Genomic DNA, 22786 nt, shown 5'->3' with positions numbered 1-22786 from the left:
CGTACACAGTGTACGGAAGGGTTTTGCATTGGTAGACCTGTCATCTATATTTAGGTGATTCAAGTGAAAAAATTTCTGACGTGATTGTGTCCGCACGACGAGAATTAACAGACTCTGAACACGGAATGATCAGACATTGCATTTCGGAAATCATTAGGGAATACAATATTCCGAAATCGACAGTGTCAAGGGTGTGCCCAGAATACGAAATTTCAGACATTATACCTCTGACCATGGCCAACGCAGTGGCCGACGGCCTTCACTTAACGACCGAGAGCAGCGGCGTTTCTGTAGAGTTGTCAGTGCTATCAGACAAGCAACACTGCGTGAAATAACCACAGAAATCGGGGGCGTAGGAGGGAACGTATCCGTTAGAACAGTTGATGGGCCGTGGCGATGGGCGACCAACGCGAGTTCCTTTGCCAACAGCATGGCATCGTCTGCAGTGCCTCCTCTGGACTCATTACCGTAACAGTTGGACCGTAGACGACTGGAAAACTGTGGCCCGTTCAGATGAGTCCCACTTTCAGTTGGTAAGAGCTGATGGCAGGGCACCACCAAACCACGGACCCGAGCTGTCAATAAGGCACTGTGAATGCTGGTGGTGGCTCGACAATGTTCTGGGTTGTATGGAATGGAGTGGGTCCTCTGGAACAACTGAATCGATAATTGACTAGAAATTGTTATTTTCGGCTACGTGGGTACCATTTCTAGCCATTCATGGAGCTCATGTCGCCAACCAACGATGAAATTTTTATGGATGACATTGTGCCATATCACTGGATCACAATTGATAACGACTGGTTTGAATACCACTTTGGACAATTCGAGACAATTATTTGGCCACCCATTTAACATTTATGGGACATAATCCTGCACTGGGAATATTTTCTTAATTGTAGATAACTGTAGAGGTAGCATGGCTCAATATTTCTGCAAGGGTTACCAACGACTTGTTGAATTCATGCCACATCAAGTTACTGCACTATACTGGCCAAAAAGAGGTCCGGCGCGTTGTTCGGAGGTATCCCAGCTGGAGGTTGTGGCCGAGCGGTTCAAGGCGCTTCAGTCTGGAACCGCGCTGCAGCTACGGTCTAAGGTTCGAATCCTGATTTGGGCATGGATGTGTGTGATGTCCTTAGGTTAGTCAGGTTTAAGTAGTTCTAAGTCTAGGGAACTGATGACCTCAGATGTTAAGTTCCATAGTGCTCAGAGCCATTTGAACCATTTATGATGTATCGCACGACTTTTGTCGCCTCGGTGTATTTTGCGATACACCCAACTAACCAATATGTTATTATCCATGCAAGAAATAAGTAGTTCTCCCAGCAATACAGACAACGTTACTTGGTAGAATATTACAATTTGGCATCGTTCTCATTTTTGAAAACGCGCTACCCTCCCCTCCATCCTCAGTAATTCTATGCAGCTACAACTCAGTCAACATGGCTTGCAATAAGAGACCATCGGTCCCTAGCTACGTACAGTAACTGGCCACAGTCGCCATACGAAAGATCAGCCAAACCATTCAGCAGCGCCTACCGAATTCGGACACCAGCGTGCAAGCTTTCTTAACTATCGACGCCAACTAGTACACATATAACATTAATGTTTGTAACAATCGCCAATGCCACAGATACCGACCAAGTAGATGACTCTGCAGCCGTACAGCGAGCGGCGCCCTGCAGAAAGAGTGAGCCGAATAGTTGTTTCTCCCAGACCCAAGGTTGAATGCAGAAGGCCATTCCACTGATGTGCCTGGTAACAAGTAGGACTGTTCACATTTTAAAAAAAAAATCGGGAATCCGATACATCGATATTTAAAAAAAGTATCATTATCAGTGCCCAATATATAGAAAAAACTATCGATATACTATATAACGACAGAAAAAATATCAATATACCGGCCTGTTGTCGAGCTGTGACGCACCAGTCTATGGTATCCACACGGTTCACCATGACAGGAGCAGTGGCTGTCATAGGACATCCCAAGTGTGGCTGACCATGGAGTTCATTTTCTGCACTTCCTTAGTCGTCGCCTAATAGTATTCCCATCAACTATATCATTACCATTCACTGCAGACAAATACGAGGGCCGTTCAGAAAGTAACCTCCGGTTGATTTAAAAAAATACACCAAGTTAAATAAAAATATTTTAATATATACATCTTACAACTACATCTTTGCACTATTTTTCTACATAGTCTCCATAGCGATTGAGGCACTTATCGTATCTCTTCACAAGCTTTGAAATTCCTTCTGCATAAAAATCACCCGCTTGTGCCTGGAGCCAGCCTGTGGCCGCATCTTTGAGCTCTTCGTCGTCATCAAACCGCTGTGACCCGAGCCATTTCTTCAAATGCACGAAGAGGTGATAATCACTTGGCGCCAGGTCTGGGCTGTAAGGTGGATGGTTGATAACGTCCCACTTGAAGGACTCAAGAAGGGCCGTTGTTCTGCGAGCAGAGTGAGGACGGGCGTTATCGTGCAAAAAAACGATACCGGAAGTCAGCATACCACGGCGTTTGTTCTGTATAGCCCGTCGTAACTTTTTTATTGTTTCACAGTACACGTCTTGATTAATGGTCGTACCACGTTCCATGAATTCAACCAACAACACCCCTTTGGCATCCCAAAACACCGTTGCCATCAGTTTTCTGGCAGAAAAATCTTGCGAGGCTTTTCTTGGTTTGGTAGGCGAATTTGAATGTGCCCACATCTTTGATTGTTCTTTTGTCTCAGGGTTCACGTACTTAATCCAGGTTTCGTCACCGGTCACGATTCTGTTTAACAATGGTTCTCCTTCGTCCTCATAACGTGACAGAAAGTCTAATGCAGAGGCTATTCTTTGAGTTTTGTGGTGGTCGGTAAGAATTTTGGGCACCCATCGTGCACAGAACTTATGGTAACCCAATCTTGCTGTCACTATCTCGTACAAGAGAGTCTTAGAAATCTGTGGAAAACCAGTAGACAACTCCGACATTGAGAAACGTCGATTTTCACGAACTTTTGCATCAACTGTCTGAACGAGTTCGTCAGTCACCAATGATGGTCTACCACTCCTCTCTTCATCATGAACGTTTTCTCGTCCACTTTTAAATAAACGTACCCATTCACGGACAACTCATTCACTCATAACTCTTGGTCCGTACACGGCACAAAGCTCACGATGCTGCTGCAGAATATCCTTTGGCTGTAAAAAACCTTATGACAGCACGCACTTCACATTTGGCGGGGTTTTCTATTGCAGCACACATTTCAAACTGCCACAAAAACTAAACTAGCGCAGGTACGACGTTCACTCGACCACGGCTTGATGCCGACTGACCTGTTGAGTGCGTGAACGCACAGATGGCGTCGCTACTCCCCCCACAACCCGCACTGTGACCAATCGGAGGTTACTTTCCGAACCGCCCTCGTATTTTGGGGTGTTCGCCACAGTTACTTTTTCCACAACCAGCAATTCAATTACAGCATGTTGCTTGCAACGAGTGTCTTACATAGGCGCCATTTTGATAGTTTACTACCTCTCTTAAACCTGTCAGAACTGTTGACAAATTCGCGCAAAGTGCACTAGGAACATCAAATTCTATTCATGTGTAAGGACTTTTTCTATTGAACGTGTCCAAGAAGTGTTGTGACAAACTTCGAGGTATTTTAGAGAAAGTCTTGAGGAACAAATCGATAATAGGAAACCATGTCCAGACACATCAACCAACGACATTCCAGAGTGTCGAAGTTACAGGCGCCAGCGCCTGCCAATAAGCCACATCTTCAGCAGAAATAGTGACTTAGTAGGCTGATCGAAGGTAGGCAGAACGTCTCGCAATGTTTTTCGTTATTCAGTGATCGCGAATGATTGCCACGATCGCCAGTGGAGAAGATGGAAGTATTTTATATTCCGGACATCAGTAGCTGTTGAAAAGCATGATGTTAGGAACAACACCTGGTAAAATGGTTGTTTATGAAATATAATCAGCTTCGCGGCCTAAAGCAGGATCATCAGGTGCAATCTGCACGGCAAGGAGCATTGTACAGTGCCACCACTTTTTGGACATTAAAATAAAGGAATGTCTGAAATATACGCACAACGTTAAAAGGCCGCATACATACCCATCGCTCCGAGTCAAAATTTACTCTTCAGAAAATATTGTCAACACTATGCCAAACGAAAGGTAATGAAGACATGCTCCACTCATGTAGTACAAATTTCTGATAGGTAAAACTTGTGATTACAGTGCCATGTTTTGAAATTTGCCTACATCTAAAAGGAAGATAATTATTTGATGGTGACAGCGCCCTAAAAATATTTTTAAAAAGGTCCCAGTTGGCGATAAAAATTGACACTCCTAACGTACACTACTGGCCATTAAAATTCCTACACCAAGAAGAAATGCAGATGATAAGTGGGTATTCATTGGACAAATATATTATACTAGAACTGACATTTTCACGCAGTTTGGGTGCACAGATCCTGAGAAATCAATACCCAGAACACCCACCTCTGGCCGTAATAACGGCCTTGACACGCCTGGGCATTGAGTCAAACAGAGCTTGGATGGCGTGTACAGGTACAGCTGCCCATGCAGTTTCAACACGATACCACAGTTCATCAAGAGTAGTGACTGGCGTATTGTGACGAGCCAGTTGCTAACCCACCATTGAAAAGACGTTTTCAATTGGTGAGAGATCTGGGGAATGTGCTGGCAGGGCAGCAGTCGAACATTTTCTGTATCCAGAAAGGCCCGTACAGTACCTGCAACATGCGGTCGTGCATTATCCTGCTGAAATGTAGGGTTTTGCAGGGATCGAATTAAGGGTAGAGCCACGGGTCGTAACACATCTCAAATGTAACGTCCACTGTTCAAAGTGCCATCAATGCGAACAAGAGGTGACCGAGACGTGTAACCAATGGCACCCCATACCATCACGCCGGGTGATACGGCGTTGTCGAATACACGCTTCCAATGGGCGTTCACCGCGATGTCGCCAAACACGGATGCGACCATCATGATGCTGGAAACAGAACCTGGATTCATCCGAAAAAAAATGACCATTTGCCATTCGTGCACCCAGGTTCGTCGTTGAGTACACCATCGCAGGCCCTCCTGTCTGTGATGCAGTGTCAAGAGTAAACGCAGCCACGGTCTCCGAGCTGATAGTCCGTGCTGCTGCAAACGTCGTCGAACTGTTCGTGCAGATGGTTGTTGTCTTGCAAACGTCCCCATCTGTTGACTCAGGGATCGAGACGTGGCTGCACGATCCGTTACAGCTATGTGGATAAGATGCATGTCATCTCGACTGCTAGTGATACGAGGCCATTGGGATGCAGCACGGCGTTCCGTATTACCCTCCTGAACCCACCGATTCCATGTTCTGCTAACAGTTATTGGATCTCGACCAACGTGATCAGCAATGTCGGGATACGATAAACCGCAATCGCGATAGGCTACAATCCGACTTTTATCAAATTCGGAAACGTGACGGTACGTATTTCTCCTCCTTACACGAGGCATCACAACAATGTTTCAATAGGCAACGCCGGTCAACTGCTGTTTGTGTATGAGAAATCGATTGGAAACTTTCCTCATGTCAGCACGTTGTAGGTGTCGCCACCGGCGTCAACCTTGTGTGAATGCTCTGAAAAGCTAATCATTTGCATATCACAGCATCTTCTTCCTGTTGGTTACATTTCGCGTCTGTAGCACGTCATCTTCGTGGTGTAGCAGTTTTGATGGCCAGTAGTGTACGTATTCGCGGCACTATGCATATTACTCTGTGGAATGTATCAGGTGGCAGTGCCTTAAAAGTGTGACAGCAAGGCAACTCAGTGTTGGGCAAAGTAAAAGGGGGCCACCCGAACAAGTAAGGCAGACTAGCTGGCTGGCTGAACGGAAGCTGTCCATGTCGAGAGTCTGACGTCATATACTCATGACTAGGAGCGCTGGATCACTACCTTCATAACCGAGGATAATAGAGAATTTTATTACGTACTAATATCTAGTCGAATAAACAGTTAAAATTAGCCTGAATGCTGTGATGATTTAATTAAAACCGATTATTCAACGTGAACTGTGCATTTTATTTTTTATATTTAAAAATTTCTACTTTCTCTAACGCATTCAAAATACAGCGTTTTCCTTTTTTATGAAGTGTTTTTAAACTTTCTGAAGGTCTTATGATGCTGTGACCCTCTTTACATTAGTGCGCTGTTAATGTAGATCGGGGATTATTTAAATTGAGTTCCTCAAATCTTATTCGAAATGACCTACCGGTTTGTTTTGTATAATTCTGACGGAAATCATCGCATGCAATGCAGTATACGCCTGCTTCATTATATCGACTTACCACAGCTTTTTCCTTGTGCCTGAGTTTACTGTCTAGGTCCGAAAAAGTAAAATACGCTGGAATAATGCTTTTACTTCTCATAGATCTGCCTACTATTTTGGATACTGTACCCAGATAAGGTATTCAACAAAAAAAATAGAGCGTTTCTTTGTCTGCTCGGCTGGCCTAAGTAGAGGAGCTGGGTGATGATGATGTTTGGTTTGCAGGGCGCTCAACTGAGCAGTTATCAGCACCCGTACAAATTCCCAATCTTTATACAGTCCAATCTCGCCACTTTCGTGAATGGTGATCGAATGATGACGACAACACCAACACCCAGTTCCCGGAAGGAGAAAATCCCCAACCTGGCCGGGACTCTAACCTGGGACCCTGTGATCCAGAGGCAGCAACGTTAGACACAACACCACAAGCTGTGGACGGAGATACGTACTGAGTAGACAGCCCTTCTCCTATGAATGCGATGCTCTGTTGCCTGGACACGTGTTTCCAGACACGGTTTTCTGTCCTCGATTTGCTTCTCAAGACACTTTCTACAACCCGTCGAAGTTCATCGCAACATTTCTGGGACAACCTGTATACAAGGTGATACCTGTGGAGATGTCGTAGATTATTCAGGGATGAGGCAGAAGGGTAAATGTATCAGTTTGTCGTATGGACCCTGGTTCGGAAACTACCGAGTCGAAACTTGAAACTACCTGGCAGATTAAAACTGTGTGCCCGACCGAGACTCGAACTCGGGACCTGCAAGTTTCGTAGGAGAGCTTCTGTAAAGTTTGGAAGGTAGGAGACGAGATACTGGTAGAAGTAAAGCTGTGAGTACCGGGCGTGAGTCGTGCTTCGGTAGCTCAAGTGGTAGAGCACTTGCCCGCGAAAGGTCCCGAGTTCGAGTCTCAGTCGGGCGCAGTTTTAATCTACCAGGAAGTTTCATATCAGCGCACACTCCGCTGTAGAGTGAAAATCTCATTCTGGATACCGAGTCGAAAGTTACGGGTGAAAATCGTTCCGAAACCTCTGATAGTGAAATACCTGAAATGGTACCATTGTTGCCGAGACTGTAAGGTAGATAAGAGAAGATGAAGTAAGCTGCTTGCAGACAATCCTTGTCTGCCATGAATGCAATGCATTTTGCCATGATGGAGGGCGGTTACAGACATGGGTTTCATTCTGCAGTTTATTTTTCTCCTGTACACCGAAAATCACTGGAGATTTTACAGGGTTCCAGGAGAAAAACAAACTGCAGATCAAAACCCGTATCTGAAACTATCATCCACCGAGGTGAGCTTCACATTCATAGGAGACAAGTAGTGGGGCAAAAGGGCATCAGGACGATTTGTTAGTGCAAGTGGCCTACATCAGGGGCTAGCATACATTCAGGGGCAAACCCATTGTTCTCCTTTGATTAACAGGTTCTTAACCTACGAGGTGCATTCAAGTTCTAAGGCCTCCAATTTTTTTCTCCGGACTGGAAAGAGATAGAAACATGCGCATTGTTTTAAAATGAGGCCGCATTCATTGTCAATACGTCCCAGAGATGGCAGCACCGTATGGCAGATGGAATTTTACCGCCAACGGCGAGAATGAGAACTGTTTTAAATACTTAGAATGGCGACGTTTTCCTTACTTGAACAGCGTTCAATCATTCGTTTTCTGAATTTGTGTGGTGTGAAACCAATTGAAATTCATCGACAGTTGAAGGAGACATGTGGTGATGGAGTTATGGATGGGTCGAAAGTGCGTTCGTGGGTGCGACAGTTTAATGAAGGCAGAACATCGTGTGACAACAAACCGAAACAACCTCGGGCTCGCACTAGCCGGTCTGACGACATGATCGAGAAAGTGGAGATAATTGTTTTGGGGGATCGCCGAATAACTGTTGAACAGATCGCCTCCATAGTTGACATTTCTGTGGTTTCTGTGCACACAATCCTGCATGACGACCTGAAAATGCGAAAAGTGTCATCCAGGTGGGTGCCACGAATGCTGACGGACGACCACATGGCTGCCCATGTGGCATGTTGCCAAGCAATGTTGACGCGCAACGACAGCATGAATGGGACTTTCTTTTCGTCGGTTGTGACAATGGATGAGACGTGGATGCCATTTTTCAAACCAGAAACAAAGCGCCAGTCAGCTCAATGGAAGCACACAGATTCACCGCCACCAAAAAAATTTCGGGTAACTGCCAGTACTGAAAAAATGATGGTGTCCATGTTCTGGGACAGCGAGGGCGTAATCCTTACCCATTGCGTTCCAAAGGGCACTACGGTAACAGGTGCATCCTATGAAAATGTTTTGAAGAACAAATTCCTTCCTGCACTGCAACAAACACGTCCGGGAAGGGCTGCGTGTGTGCTGTTTCACCAAGACAACGCACCCGCACATCGAGCTAACGTTACGCAACAGTTTCTTCGTGATAACAACTTTGAAGTCATTCCTCATGCTCCCTACTCACCTGACCTGGCTCCTAGTGACTTTTGGCTTTTTCCAACAATGAAAGACACTCTCCGTGGCCGCACATTCACCAGCCATGCTGCTATTGCCTCAGCGATTTTCCAGTGGTCAAAACAGACTCCTAAAGAAGCCTTCGCCGCTGCCATGGAATCATGGCGTCAGCGTTGTGAAAAATGTGTACGTCTGCAGGGTGGTTACGTCGAAAAGCAACGCCAGTTTCATCGATTTCGGGTGCGTCGTTAATTAGAAAAAAAATCGGATGCCTTAGAACTTGAATGCACCTCGTATTTCTCTACTAACTGGATTTTGACCCCCTGGGGATAAACTTTCTGAAAAACCTCCCCCACACCTCCCACTAACCCTCCTCCTCCTCCTCCTCACACCCCCCTGGAAACCTCCAAGCCTCCTTCCTCCCCCTCACTGATGCAACACACTTTTGATATCAAAGTAATTAACTACTTAATTAAATCGATCAATTACTTAACACTTCTCCCTCTGGGAAACTGCCGTCATGGCAGTCAGTAGCGATCACTGAATAACAAACAACATTGCCAGACGTTCTGCCTGCGGTCCATCAGTGTTCTAAGAAACGTTTGCTGCCGAAAGAGTTGCTAGAGACAGGCACCAGCACCTATATAACCTCATCGCTCTGTAGCGTTGTTAGATGAAATTTAAAAACAAGGGTTCATATCCCTCTTCAACCCCTCTGTCACAACAATACTGGGAAACCCTGTATACAGGTTGATTCTGTGATCTTACAAACTTCCGGGCATGAGGGGGGTAAATGTACCAATTTCAGGCAAGGGACCCTGGTCTGGGAAAGACCAAGTCGAAAGTTGTAAGCAAAAATCGTTATAATACCTCTGACAGTGGAATACATGTATCGGTACTGTCGTTGGCAAGCCTTTAGGTAGGCAACCCTGATGAACACTTAGGTGTAGAAGTTGGGATAGTAACGCAGCTAATCCAATGCAGATAGCGAACTGTGTACTGACATGAGCAACCCTTATGTACAATGTCTGTACTGTAGTAGACTGCAAGTTGAAGTACTAACAGTCGACCAGCCCTAACCAAATGGAGATGTGCCTGGTGACGGAACTTGCAGGCTTCATTTTCGTGTATAGGCAAGCAAATGGAGGCAGCAGAGAAGTATAATGGTTGAACAGGACCAAGTGCCCGTGTAGAAGACATCTGGCCCACACCACGCTTCCAGGACTGCTCTAGCGATTAAGTAGACCAGGTAATTGGTACCACACTACAAGAACGAAGGAGGACGATGAACTACATGGACTCCCAAATTACAAAATCCCGTGCTTGCTCGAGTGACTGAGGCATCTGTAATCAGCATTCGATCGTTTGCATGCCAAATGAACTTTTGACAGAGTACTGTCTGCTGCGTATTAAGCTAGATGCAGTTATGCCCCTCCATCACATCGCATACTTTGACTCCAACTGATTTTTGATCTCATGTTGTGTTCAGCCAATGGTTCTTGCAACACTTTACAGTCGATCCTCACTTTCCTGCGTATGCACTTTTCACGGACGCAGCTGTTACATTACATACTGATTGTTAAATAGTTGCAGTAGTCGTGTAAACAATGTCTGTACTTCAGTAGACTGCAAGCTGAAGTACCAACATCGAACAGCCCTAACCAAATGGAGTCATGAGAAGCAGCACACAACAGCTGTGAAGAGTCATCAACACAGTTTATTCGTCAGTGTGTGGAATAGATATCAACTACATACCAGACCCATAACTTATTCTTCCCTACTTAAATCCACCAGTGTACACGATATTCCTCTGACACATACTACCTACCTTCCTGAAAAATATCCAACTTGTTTCTCGTCAACGGAATGTGGTTGCACCGTGACATAGCCCCACTTCACTTTCGACTGAGGGTTTGTGAACGCGTGGATTAGACATTTCCTGAAAACTGGATAGACACAGTCACCTGATCTCAACTCACTTGATTTCTTCTTGTGGGACCATGTCAAAAGTCTTGTGTATGAGACACCTGTTGAGACTGAATGGAACTCCAGGCGAGAATTCTTACTATCTGTGACATTGCTCTGACGACATATTAGAACTTATGACACAACTTTGTACAACGGTGACATACTTGCGTTGACGCTGGTGGACGCCATTTTGAACAACTGTTCAATATATAGTATGTTTTGAAACTTGCGCAGGTAAGTGAAATTCACTATTACCATACAGCAGACTTAGGATTTTCAGTCTCTCTGACTTTAAGTTACGTGCACTGTTACAAGCCTATCAACAACTGCCAAAACGAGTCACTTACATGTAGATATCCTAGGTGTAGCAAATCAACTTCAAACACTTTTAAAGGCAAGGCCTCGGGTCCTGATTGTGTACCAGTCAGGTTTCTCTCACAGTATGCTCATACAATAGCTCCATATTTAGCAATCATATACAACCGATCTCTCGTTGAAAGATCTGTACCTAAAGATTGGAAAGTTGTACAGGTCACACCAACACTCAAGGAAAGAAATTAGGAGTAGTCTGCTATATTATAGCTCAACATCGCTAACGTCGATTTGCAGTAGGATAATGGAACAAATACTGCGTTCGAACATTATGAGTTATCCAGAAGAAAATGATCTGTTGGCAAACAGCCAGCACAGAAGCAGAAAAAATCGTTCTTGTGAAACACAAGTAGCTCCTTATTCTCACGAAATAATGAGTGCCGTTGACAGAGGAAGTCAAATTGATTTCATGTTTTTAGATTTCCAGAAGACTTCTGACACCGTACCTCACAAGCAGCTTCTAATCAAATTGCGTGCATAAGGATTATCGCCTCACTTGTGCCACTGAATTCGTGGTTTCGTGTCAGAAATTTCACAATTCGTAGCAGTCGTCCGAAAGTCACCAAGTAAAACAGAAGTAATATTTGGAGTTCCCCAAGGAAATGTTATAGGCCCCCTGCTGTTACCGGAGCACATAAACGATTTCGGAGACAATCTGAGTAGCACCGAGTCGTTGTTTGCAGATGATGCTGTCATTTACCATCTTATAAAGTCATTGGATAATGAAAACGAATTTCAAAACGATTTAGATAAGATATCTCTACGGGGCGAAAAGTGGCAATTGACTCTCAGTAATGGAAAGTAGGAAGTTATTCTCATGAGTACCAAAAGGAATCCGCTAAATTTCGGTTACATGATAAATCACACAAATCTAAAGGCTGTAAATACAACTAAATACTTGGGGATTACAATCACGAATATCTTAAGTTGGAACGATCACAAAGCTAATGTTGTAGGTAAAGCAAACCAAAGCGTACGATTTATTGGCAGAATTCTGAGAAAATGCAACAGGTCTACTATAGGAGACTGCCTGCACCACGCATGTAATAAGTCCTATTCTGGAGTATTGCTGTGTGATGTGGAATCCGCATCAGATGGGATCGACGGAGGACATAAGAAAAGTTCAAAGAAGGGAAGCTCATTTTTTACTGTTGCGAAATGGGGGAGAGAGTACCACGGATATGAAACGTGAATTGGGGTGGCAATCATCAAAACAAAGGCGTTGTTCTTTGCGGAAGGATCTTCTCATAGAATCTCAGTCACCGACTTTCTGCTCAGAGTGCGAAAGTATTTTGTTGGCACGCACCTACGAAGGGAGGGGTGATCATCGTGATAAAGGAAGAAAAATCAGAGCTTGCACATAAAGATTTAAGTGTTCGTTTTTCCACACGCTGTTCGAGAATAGGACAGCAGAGGAATAGCTTGAAGGTGGTTCTATAACCCCTCTGCCAGGCACTAAATTACGAACTGTAATCATGTAGATGTAGATGTAGTTGTCTGAAAGTACTGGAGAGTATTCAGTATGACTTCTGTATTTGTATTATATGGAACTGGTGACCAAGAAACGATGGAGAGGCTTTGTCCCCGCCATAACCCTCAATGGTTCACAACCCCACAACAGGCTACAGCAGTCCATTCACCCCACCGCCGCCCCACACTGAACCCAGGGTCATTGTGTGGATCGGTCCCCAGTGGACCCCCCCCCCCCCCTCCCTCCGGGAACGTCTCACACCAGACGAGTGTAACCCCAATGTTTGCGTGGTAGAGTAATTATGGAGAACGCGTACATGGAGAAAGTGGTTGCACAACAATCGCCGACATAGTGTAATTGAGGTGGAATAAGGGGAACCACCCGAGGCAGATGGAATACCGCCTTAAAAATCTTCCACAGACTGGCCAGCACACTGGATCTCGACACTAATCTGCCGGGCGGATTCGTGCCAGGGACCGGCACACCTTCCCGCCCGGAAGTGCGTTAGACCAAACGGCTAACTGGGTGGGCTGGAACTTCTGTAAGTAATGATCCGTCTTGAGAAGTTCGAACCCTTAGCCTGAAATCTGCACTTAAATAAGGCGGAACTTCAATATGTTTTCGCTTATACCTTTCGTTTCGGTCGTTTCCGGACTAGAGTTCCTTATGTCAAATTGATACATTTATACTCTTGCCCGTCATCTGTGAAAGTTTTTTAATATCATCACGGAATCTTCCTGTATATTAAGACCTGCAAAAACAATTGTCTACATCTACATCTACATACATACTCCGCAATCCAACATACGGTGCGTGGCGGAGGGCACCTCGTACCACAACTCCACTCCCAAACAGAACAAGGGAAAAATGACTGCCTATATGCCTGTGTACGAGCCCTAATCTCTCTTATCTTTGTAGTCTTTCCGCGAAATATAAGTTGGCGGCAGTAAAACTGTACTGCAGTCAGCCTCAAATGCTGGTTCTCTAAATTTACTCAGTAGCGATTCACGAAAAGAACGCCTCCTTTCCTGCAGAGGCTCCCCCCGAGTTCCTGAAGCATTTCCGTAACACTCGCGTGATGATCAACCCTACCAGTAACAAATCTAGCAGTCCGCCTGTGAATTGCTTCTATGTCCTCCCTCAATGTGACCTAGTACTCAAGAATAGGTCGTATTAGTGTTTTATAAGCGGTCTCCTTTACAGATGAACCACATCTTCCCAAAATTCTACCAATGAACCGAAGATGACCATCCGCCTTCCGCACAACTGCTATTACATGCTTGTCCCAGTTCATATCGCTCTGAAATGCTACCCCCAAATATTTAATCGACGTGACTGTGTCAAGCGCTACACTACTAATGGAGTATTCAAATATTACAGGATATTTTTTCCTAATCATCTGCATTAATTTACATTTGTCTATATTTAGAGTTAGCTGCCATTCTTTACACCAATCACAAATCCTGCCCAAGTCAGCTTGTATCCTCCTACAGTCACTCAACGACGACACCTTCCCACACACCACAGCATCATCAGCAAACAGCCGCACATTGCTATCCACCCTATCCAAAAGATCTTTTATGTAGATATAAAACAACAGCGGACCTACCACACTTCCCTGGGGCACTCCAGATGATACCCTCACCTCGGATGAACACTCACCATCGAGGACAACGTACTGGGTTTTATTACTTAAGAAGTCTTTGAGCCACTCACATATTTGGGAACAAATTCCATATGCTCGTACCTTATTTAGGAGACTCCAGTGGGGCACCGAGTCAAACGCTTTCCGGAAGTCAAGGAATATGACATCCGTCTGATACCCTTCATCCATGGTTCGCAAGATATCGTGTGAAAAATGGGCGAGTTGCGTTTGGCAGGAGCGATGCTTCCTAAAGCCGTGCTGATGCACCGTAGCATACTATACTAATTTCAGGCTTAGAGTTTGCAAGTTAATGTGGAACTCCGATTAATTAGCACACAGAATGAAAAGTGCACCCAAGCTAATCTAAGTGAAACGATTTTCAGATCATGAATCTGGCGCTGGCCGGCACTGAGACGACGGCTGTGACAATGGGCTTCGTGCTGGCTCTGCTGGCCCTCCATCCAGAGTGGCAGGACGCAGCCCAGCAGGAGCTGAGAGAAGTCTTTGGCCAGGGCGGCGACTTCCTGCGTACTGCCAGCGCCGGTGACCTGGGCTGCCTCAAGGTGTTGGAGAGCATCATAAAGGTGAGCCACTACCCAAGGCCTAGCGGGTGTGCTAGAGAGGAGTTCCATGAGAGAGTGCCTCTACAGTTCCATATGTGGACCAGCATAGAGGGGACCTGTTTAGGTTGTTGTTGTGGTGATGATACTAGGTAGCATAGCACCAGTAAGGTAACAGGTCTGTGTCTGCTGTGTCCCACACCTTCAGGCACCAGGCATACTAAGAAGATGCCCATAAGGTTCCGTATCTGGACCACAACTTCTTTAAGGCTACAGTTTAGATTGTTGTGTGCCACAGGGGTAATGCATTATAACACAAGTTGAACTTTCTCCCACAATCTGCATTGGCTCACTATTGCAGTTATAAGGTGAGGTGTGATAGAAAAGCACCAAGATTATATATGAGAACCAGAACTTTTGGTAGTGTTAGTGGTGGTGACAGTGTGTTAGTGGTGGTAGTGGTGGTGGCCGCAGCAGTGGTGGTGGTGGTAATTGTGTTTGTGGCGTTGGGTACCAAAATCTATGTGAACTGTGACCAACTAGCTTCTGTGCCTCAAGACTGTAATCATGAGCCAGGTTGCTGTACTATAACTGCAAGATTCTGTATGCAGACTGCATGCGAGTGAGTTCATTGGAGGTGTTTTCTGTTGATAATGATGCCACAGTGTTAGAGCCAAGCTATCAGCTTAAGAAGCATTTGCAGCACTGTACGTAGTCTTTTCTTTTTTAATTTGTCTTTTACATTAGACATGTCACATCTTCAATCAGGGTCAGAGTAATCCTTATTTGTGTCTCATTCTGCCCTTAGGATGGGAGGGTTACTTACGTGTGCAGCAAACTAATAGGCACGCTGCAGGACTCTGAAGTGACAATGAAAATCCCCAAAGAAAACTGCCAGATGGCTCATTTCTTGGATGGGTGCAACAACATATCAGTTTCTCCACGCACAGAACAGAGTAGCATAGCGATGTCATGGGAAAGGGACACACAGCAGGAAACCTATAAGTGAAATATGTGCTTCAGGTATTAAATCGATCAAGTTCCTGCAGGGCGATGGCTTAGCCATATGACAGTTTTTATGTTATTGTTGTTACTGAACGTGTGAGTGGCGGGTTTGTTCGTGGGGTTGGATACGAATACGAGGTGCGGCTAGAAAAAAACCGGACTGATGCTGGAAAAAACATTTATTTACAATTATTTACAATTTCATGTTATTTCCTTCAATGTACTTTCCTCCTCGGTCTCTACACCGCTCCATACGAATTTTCCACTGTTCATAGCAATGCTGCAGATCATTTTCGATAAGTCCATACATTACTTCCGTCGCTTTTTCTTTTACTGCTTCAACAGTCTCAAATCTAGTTCCTTTCAAAGCTGACTTGACTTTAGGGAAAAGAAAAAAGTCACAGGGGGCCAAATCAGGTGAGTAGGGTGGATGACCTAAGATGGGAATGTTGTGTTTTACCAAAAACGTCTTCACTGACAACGCACTGTGAGCTGGGGCATTGTCTTGAAGGATCCATGACTTTTTTCTCCACAAATCGTTCCGTTTTCTCCGTACTCGCCCACGTAGGGTAGCCAGGACGCTAATGTAGTAATGCTGATTCACTGTTTGTCCCTCTGGTACCCAATCAATGTGCACAATCCCTTTGATGTCAAAAAAAACAATCATCATTGCCTTGAATTTCGATTTTGACATTCGTGCTTTTTTTTGTCGTGGAGAACCAGGAGTTTTCCAATGCATCGATTGGCGTTTAGTTTCGGGATCGTAAGTAAAAAACCACGATTCATCGCAAGTAAGAACAAATCATTCTTCGGCGCTCCTTCTGTTCAATTGTGAGACACTTTGGAACCATTTTTGAACACACTTTGTTCATGTTGAAACTTTCATGAAGAATCTGCCTAACACTTTCCTTGTCAACTCCTGTTAACTCAGATACTGCTCTGATTGTTAAACGGCGATCTTGTCGAACAAGTTTACCGATTTTTTCAATGTTTGCATCAGTTTTTGCTGACAATGGTCTGCCAGTGCGAGTGTCATCACTGGTGTCTTCGCGGCCATCTTTAAATTGTTTAAACCACTCAAACACTTGTGTTCGCGATAAACAATCATCGCCGTACACTTGTTGTAACATTACAAACGTTTCACTTGCAGATTTTCCTAGTTTGAAACAAAATTTGATGTTAACACGCTGTTCTTTCTGTACACTCAACATTTTCCGACGCACAGACAAAACGTCAACTACTTAAAACAGACGCCACGGGCAGACTGAGTGCAGGAGGCAGATGAAACTCGAGCAGTAGGCGGAGCGAGAGTCACGTGACAGGCCACGCGACTTTCAGCCTTATTGCATTCGTTTTATTGTTTCACCAGTACTAGTCCGGTTTTTTTCTAGCCACACCTCGTATCTATGAGAGAAGTTGCCCTCACGCTGCTGCATCCGAAGACTACAGTCTAAGGTGTGGTACACAATAGTGCCCTCAATTTCAATTTGCGAACAACATATTTGGGACTTCCGTTTAGTTTGTTATTGTTGTCACTGTTCTTTTGTGATATGATATGATATGATATGATATCATTATGCTGGTGGTGATGTTGTTGTTGTTAGTGGTGGTGGTGGCGAATAACAAAATGTTGGTGAATAATCACTCATTTCGGCTACTATTTCCCAAGACTGCCCTCAGAAGGCATGCCATGTGAGAATGCTCCCCAAGGTTCCCAGTGTGGACACATTTTAGAGAATTCACTTCTGTTTGTCGTTATTGGCAGTGCTGCCAGGGTATTGACTCCAACTAAGTAGCAGCCTAAGTGGTAGGATGTACCAATGCGTGGAGCACAGAGTGGCGAGGTACTGAGATCCAGAAAAGTAAAGTTCTTTCACAATCTGCATAGGTACTAACAACGGAATTCGGCATAATTTAAAAAAAAAAGATATTCAATAATCCATGTTAAAACAGGTTAAGAAAAATAATTTACAAGCAAAAATCAATTTAACAGTTAAAGAAATATTGAAAGAAAATTTACAATAACTTCAACAAATATTCTTCCATTAATTTATTACATTTATACGAGGGTTGTTTTTTAAGTAAGGGCCGTTCGCGCTTATAGTCTCCGCAACAAGCCACCGCGCCACTTGCCGGCATCCTTCCCGTTCACACTGATGCAAGTTGCAGCTGTGTAGCTGATGTGTACGCATCGCTGTGCTACTTTATAATGTTTACGATTATTGAATCGCCCGCCGCGTGTGAGATACGGTCAGTGATACGTTTTTTGACCGCGAGAAGCCTATCAGCTGCAGAAATTCATCGTCAGTTAACAGAAGTTTATGGCTTGAATGCAATGAGTGAAGGTAAAGTGCGTCAATGGGTTAGAGAGTTTAAAAATGGCCGTCAAAACGTCCGTGAGGAAGAACGCTCGGGCCGGCCCTCTGTGATCACTGATGATTTGGTGGCTGCAGCCGAAACAAAGATTAGTGAGGACGTAAGATTCACAATTTCCACTCTTTCTTTGGAATCGGTTTTGTACAAAATTGTGTCTGAAAACCTAAACTTTAAGAAACTGAGTTCTCGGTGGATACCCAGACTCCTCACAGAGGACCACAAAGGGAAGAGATTTGCCACTTCATTGGACGTTTTGATTCGTTACGAGAAAGAAGGGGATGACATGTTGAGTCAAATTGTCACTGGAGATGAAACATGGGTATCCCATATCACTCCCGAAAGCAAGCGACAATCGATGGAACGGCGACACACAACCTCACCCGTCAAGGTCAAAGCCAAACAGACGCTGTCAAAGCGCAAGATTATGGCAACTGTGTTCTGGGACGGGCGCGGTGTTTTGCTAGTGGACTTTATGCCACGAGGAACGACAATCAACTCAGATGCCTGCTGTGCAACTCTAAAGAAGCTCCGCAGAGCAATTCAAAACAAAAGGCGCGGCATGCTGACAAAAGGAGTTTTGCTCCTGCACGATAACGCTAGGCCTCACACCTCTCAAAAGACTCGGGATTTGATTGATTCTTTTGGCTGGGAAGTTTTGGACCATGCACCATACAGCCCCGACCTTGCTCCTAGCGATTTTCATCTTTTCCGGTACCTCAAACACCATCTTGGCGGGCAGCGCTTCAATGACGACGACGAAGTGAAAGCGGCCGTGAACTCTTGGCTGTCGGAGCAGGCGGCCGAATTCTTTGAAGAGGGAATTAGAAACTTAGTTGTACGGTATGACAAGTGCTTAAATAAACAAGGCAACTATGTAGAAAAATAGTTAAAAGTGTGTAGAATCAGAAAATAAAAGTTTTTTCACAAAAGTTTTTGTATCTTTTTTTAAAAATAAAAGCGGCTCTTACTTAAAAAACAACCCTCGTAAAAGCAGTCTTCAATAAAGTAAAACCCTTCATCAGCAGAGTTAAGAGACATAATTAAAATTTCAATGATTAAAAGTAATGACAGATTTGCAATCTGCTTCACTGTTTCGCATATTCAACCCATAAGTTAAGGGTTGCTGGGTATAGGTGTGCGTGTAATTTACAAATTACGAAGGCTACCTGTGCTAATTGGGTACGTTACGCCACAGCAAAGAAGTCGGTGTTACACACGTGCCATAAATGTAATTTCATCAGAGTAGTACACAGCCACGGAACAGGAAACATTTATCGAAAATAATTACAGGCTAATCAACACTTGGCACGCCACAGGGCATGGAAGACATTATATATAATTTTTACCAGTTCCTGTACACAAGGGAAGTCCATGTAATACCGAAGACAAGACTTGATGCATGGTCTTAAAACTAATGAGTTTCTCGGGAAATAACCAAACACAAGTTGGCCTCATCATACGAAAAACCCTTATAAACCACGTTGATAAGCTCTAACTGTGTTACTCTTATTTTATTAGTTCGACGAAGTGCGGCTGGGTACATTACAATGGGTCTCCTGTGGATCGAAACCAGTGACACAGATGTAAAAAATAAAGATTCAACAGATTCTACATGATCTAGTTACGTCGATGAAATTCCAGTAGATCATCAATGAAACACACGTCACAAGAGTTTAGATCCCAGCCAGCAGCCGCCTTCCATTCATTGTGACGCACCACACAGGCGGCCAATTACTGTTAAACACCACACTTGCTCACAGTCCATCACACTCCATCCCACGTGGGGGTGTACACACTTAGTACAATCCATGTGTGATGTAGCACGCTTCAGCGCTCAGGCACTGTCAAGACCAGGCAGCATGGCGAGCAAGAGAGTGTTCCAGCAGTCGCGTCCTGTGCTGAATTTTCTCAGCCACCTCTTCACGTGGCCCCTGTTAGGATGCCGGCCGCGGTGGTCTCGCGGTTCTAGGCGCGCAGTCCGGAACCGTGCGACAACTACGGTCGCAGGTTCGAATCCTGCCCCGGGCATGGATGTGTGTGATGTTCTTAGGTTAGTTAGGTTTAAGTAGTTCTAAGTTCTAGAGGACTGATGACCACAGCAGTTGAGTCCCATAGTGCTCAGAGCCATTTGAACCATTTTTTAGCCCCTGTCAGGACGCCCTGAAATCCTTCGCGCAAACGACCAAGTAACAAGGTTTCTGGCCGCACTCATGGCCCTTTGATATGAGCTGGTGGACAGCTCACCCTTCTGACCTTACCCCGGTGCCGGGGAAATATCGTCAGTATGGGCTTCTCCTAGACCTGACAAATTTTCACCTCTAATCTGAGTGCTGTCAGGTACGAAGTTTGGTGGTCAGTGGTGCAAGTTCAGATATAGTTGAGGCAAGAGCGAGGTAGGATTGCAACGCTTAACCCCCAAGACCATAAAATGCTATTATAAGAAACTAATGACACCTGGTAGTGTGGAAAATGCAAGTCGTTCTGGGAGGCTCTCAACATACAAGTCGGAAGACAACTGGAATGTTGTGCTGCACATATTTGAACAGGGCTCTTCAAAGTCAACATGACAACCTGCTAAGGAAATGGCGTTGTCATGTCACACGGCAATAGCCATTTTAAAAAGCGAACTACTTTTTCGGTCTTGGAACCCACTTTACGTTGAAAGGGTCCTGTAGCCACCTTTCATTGCCAACTCTCGTAGTGGTCAAGTCGGCAAAGAGGTTTCCACTACTTGTGAGAAATCCACCTGCGTTAGGTTGGTGGCGGAAATGGCATCCCGGGGTTATCCGGTCCACGCGGAGCGTGGAAGAGGCTGGAGAAGCGGGAGGCAGTCTGCCGCCGGTACGGGAAGCGTACACAGCTGTGCTCCAGTTGAAGAAGGGTGAGTTGGACTGACCGCGTGGCGCGTTGTCACATAGAGAGGGGAGCTTTTAACTTTTGGTCTCGAATTTCGTCTTATAAAGATTTACTTGCTGGGTTGCAGCAGGGAATGCAAGGCTTTTGTAGACTTTCAGTTTGATTCCCAATTCAGTCTTGACTTTGATCCGTGAGAGGAACGCGGCACAAAGGAGTTGCATATGTTGAAGTGCCCTCGGTTCAGTGTGAATGTTTATGTGCCTACAACTGTGTGTGTATGCTTCTAATCTTTTCCGGATCTTGGTAATTTTTGTGTATTTGTGAATTTTCTTTGTCTCATGTGATTAAAATTTGGCCACGGTCCATAGAAATTGTCTCCGCGGACCGAGTGGGCACGCGAGTCTGTTATGAAACGTGTAGTATTTCACAAGCAATTGTACACAGTTAGCATGCAACAGCAGTCTATAGATGCACTACATCAATGTTTTAAGGAATAAATAATTTTGCCTTCAATCTTATCTTGTGTACCGATGTTCCGTCGCCGTTACCTTCGCCATTTACCTTGTAGTTTTCCTTGTTGGCCCACCTATAGCGTTTCCATGTGCACAGGTGTAGTGATTAGTGTCCCTTTTTTTTATCTGAAACAAATGCTCTGGAATAGATCGTGTTTTCACGAATCTTGCTGGAGGCTGCACTTACGCATGGTGTTCACGCCCTCTTTACTTTACTCAATATTTGATTCACGGGAAGAATGCCTGGATCGTATTAATAACTACATCCCATTCTTTATCAATGACTTTACAATGAATGTTCTATTGTGAGTTTTTCTTATTAATAAATTAAGTAATTTTCCGACTCAGTGCTACCTCTTCTTTGTCGTGTGGCTAGAGTTGGTGGCGACCCTATCTTTTATATTGATTTCAGTGTCAAATAGCATTTTCTTATTCAAAGTGCGCGTGGGTCTTTTAGCTATCAGGATACATTCAAAGGGCGCTTCATGCTTCTTGCACATAGCGTCCTTTTATTCACGCCACTTACAACGTGCAACAACTGTTGGATGAGGCTGCGACAGGAGAATGGAATTTTGCGAGATTGGGAAGATGATTATCCCGAAATGAGCTACAATATACTGTGGTCTGATGAAGAGGTATTTCACGTTGGAGGTTTCGTGAACCGTTACACTTGTCATTATTCATCAAATTTGGATTCAAATGTAAGTGCTGAAAAAATGTGACACCACGAATAGTACTCGATACTCGGAGGTGCTTCGGACGTATGGCATGTCATTCAAGAATGGGAAAATGGAAGGGAACTGCTCTTGATGCAAGATGGATCTGCGCACCACTACGCAGTTCCATTGAGAGAATGACTTGATGACAGTTTCTCTGGCAGAAGGATTGGCCGCCGGGGACCGAAAGAATGGCCTGCACACAGTCCTGATCTAATGCCATTCGGCTTCTTCCTTTTGGCCTGCGCTAAGGAAAAACTGTACAAATTAAAAGCAAAGGATACTCTGTTGATGCGCGAAAGAAACTGGTCCAGGCATTCGTATTCAAATACAGAGATATGTAAACAGGCAGAATACGGCGCTGCGGTCGGCAACGCCTATATAAGACAACAAGTGTCTGGCGCAGTTGTTAGATCGATTACCGCTGCTACAATGGCAGGTTATCAAGATTTATGTGAGTCTGAACGTGGTGCTACAGTCGGCGCACGAGCGATGGGACACAGCATCTCCGAGGT

At 44.7% G+C, this 22786-nt stretch overlaps 1 protein-coding gene across 1 annotated transcript in view; it reads left to right on the top strand.

Moving 5' to 3' along the window:
• LOC126424685 (cytochrome P450 4C1-like) overlaps positions 1–22786 on the top strand; it is a 174654-nt gene that overhangs the window by 118823 nt on the left and 33045 nt on the right. Inside the window, exon 6 of the mRNA XM_050087412.1 lies at positions 14630–14830. Coding sequence (XP_049943369.1) covers positions 14630–14830 — 201 coding nt within the window. The remainder of the gene's footprint in view (positions 1–14629; positions 14831–22786) is intronic.

This window comes from Schistocerca serialis, chromosome 10 (assembly GCF_023864345.2).
Source record: "Schistocerca serialis cubense isolate TAMUIC-IGC-003099 chromosome 10, iqSchSeri2.2, whole genome shotgun sequence".
NCBI lineage: Eukaryota > Metazoa > Arthropoda > Insecta > Orthoptera > Acrididae > Schistocerca > Schistocerca serialis.
The sequence above is the reverse complement of the archived record's forward strand: the minus strand, read 5'-3'. Positions and strand labels throughout refer to the sequence as shown.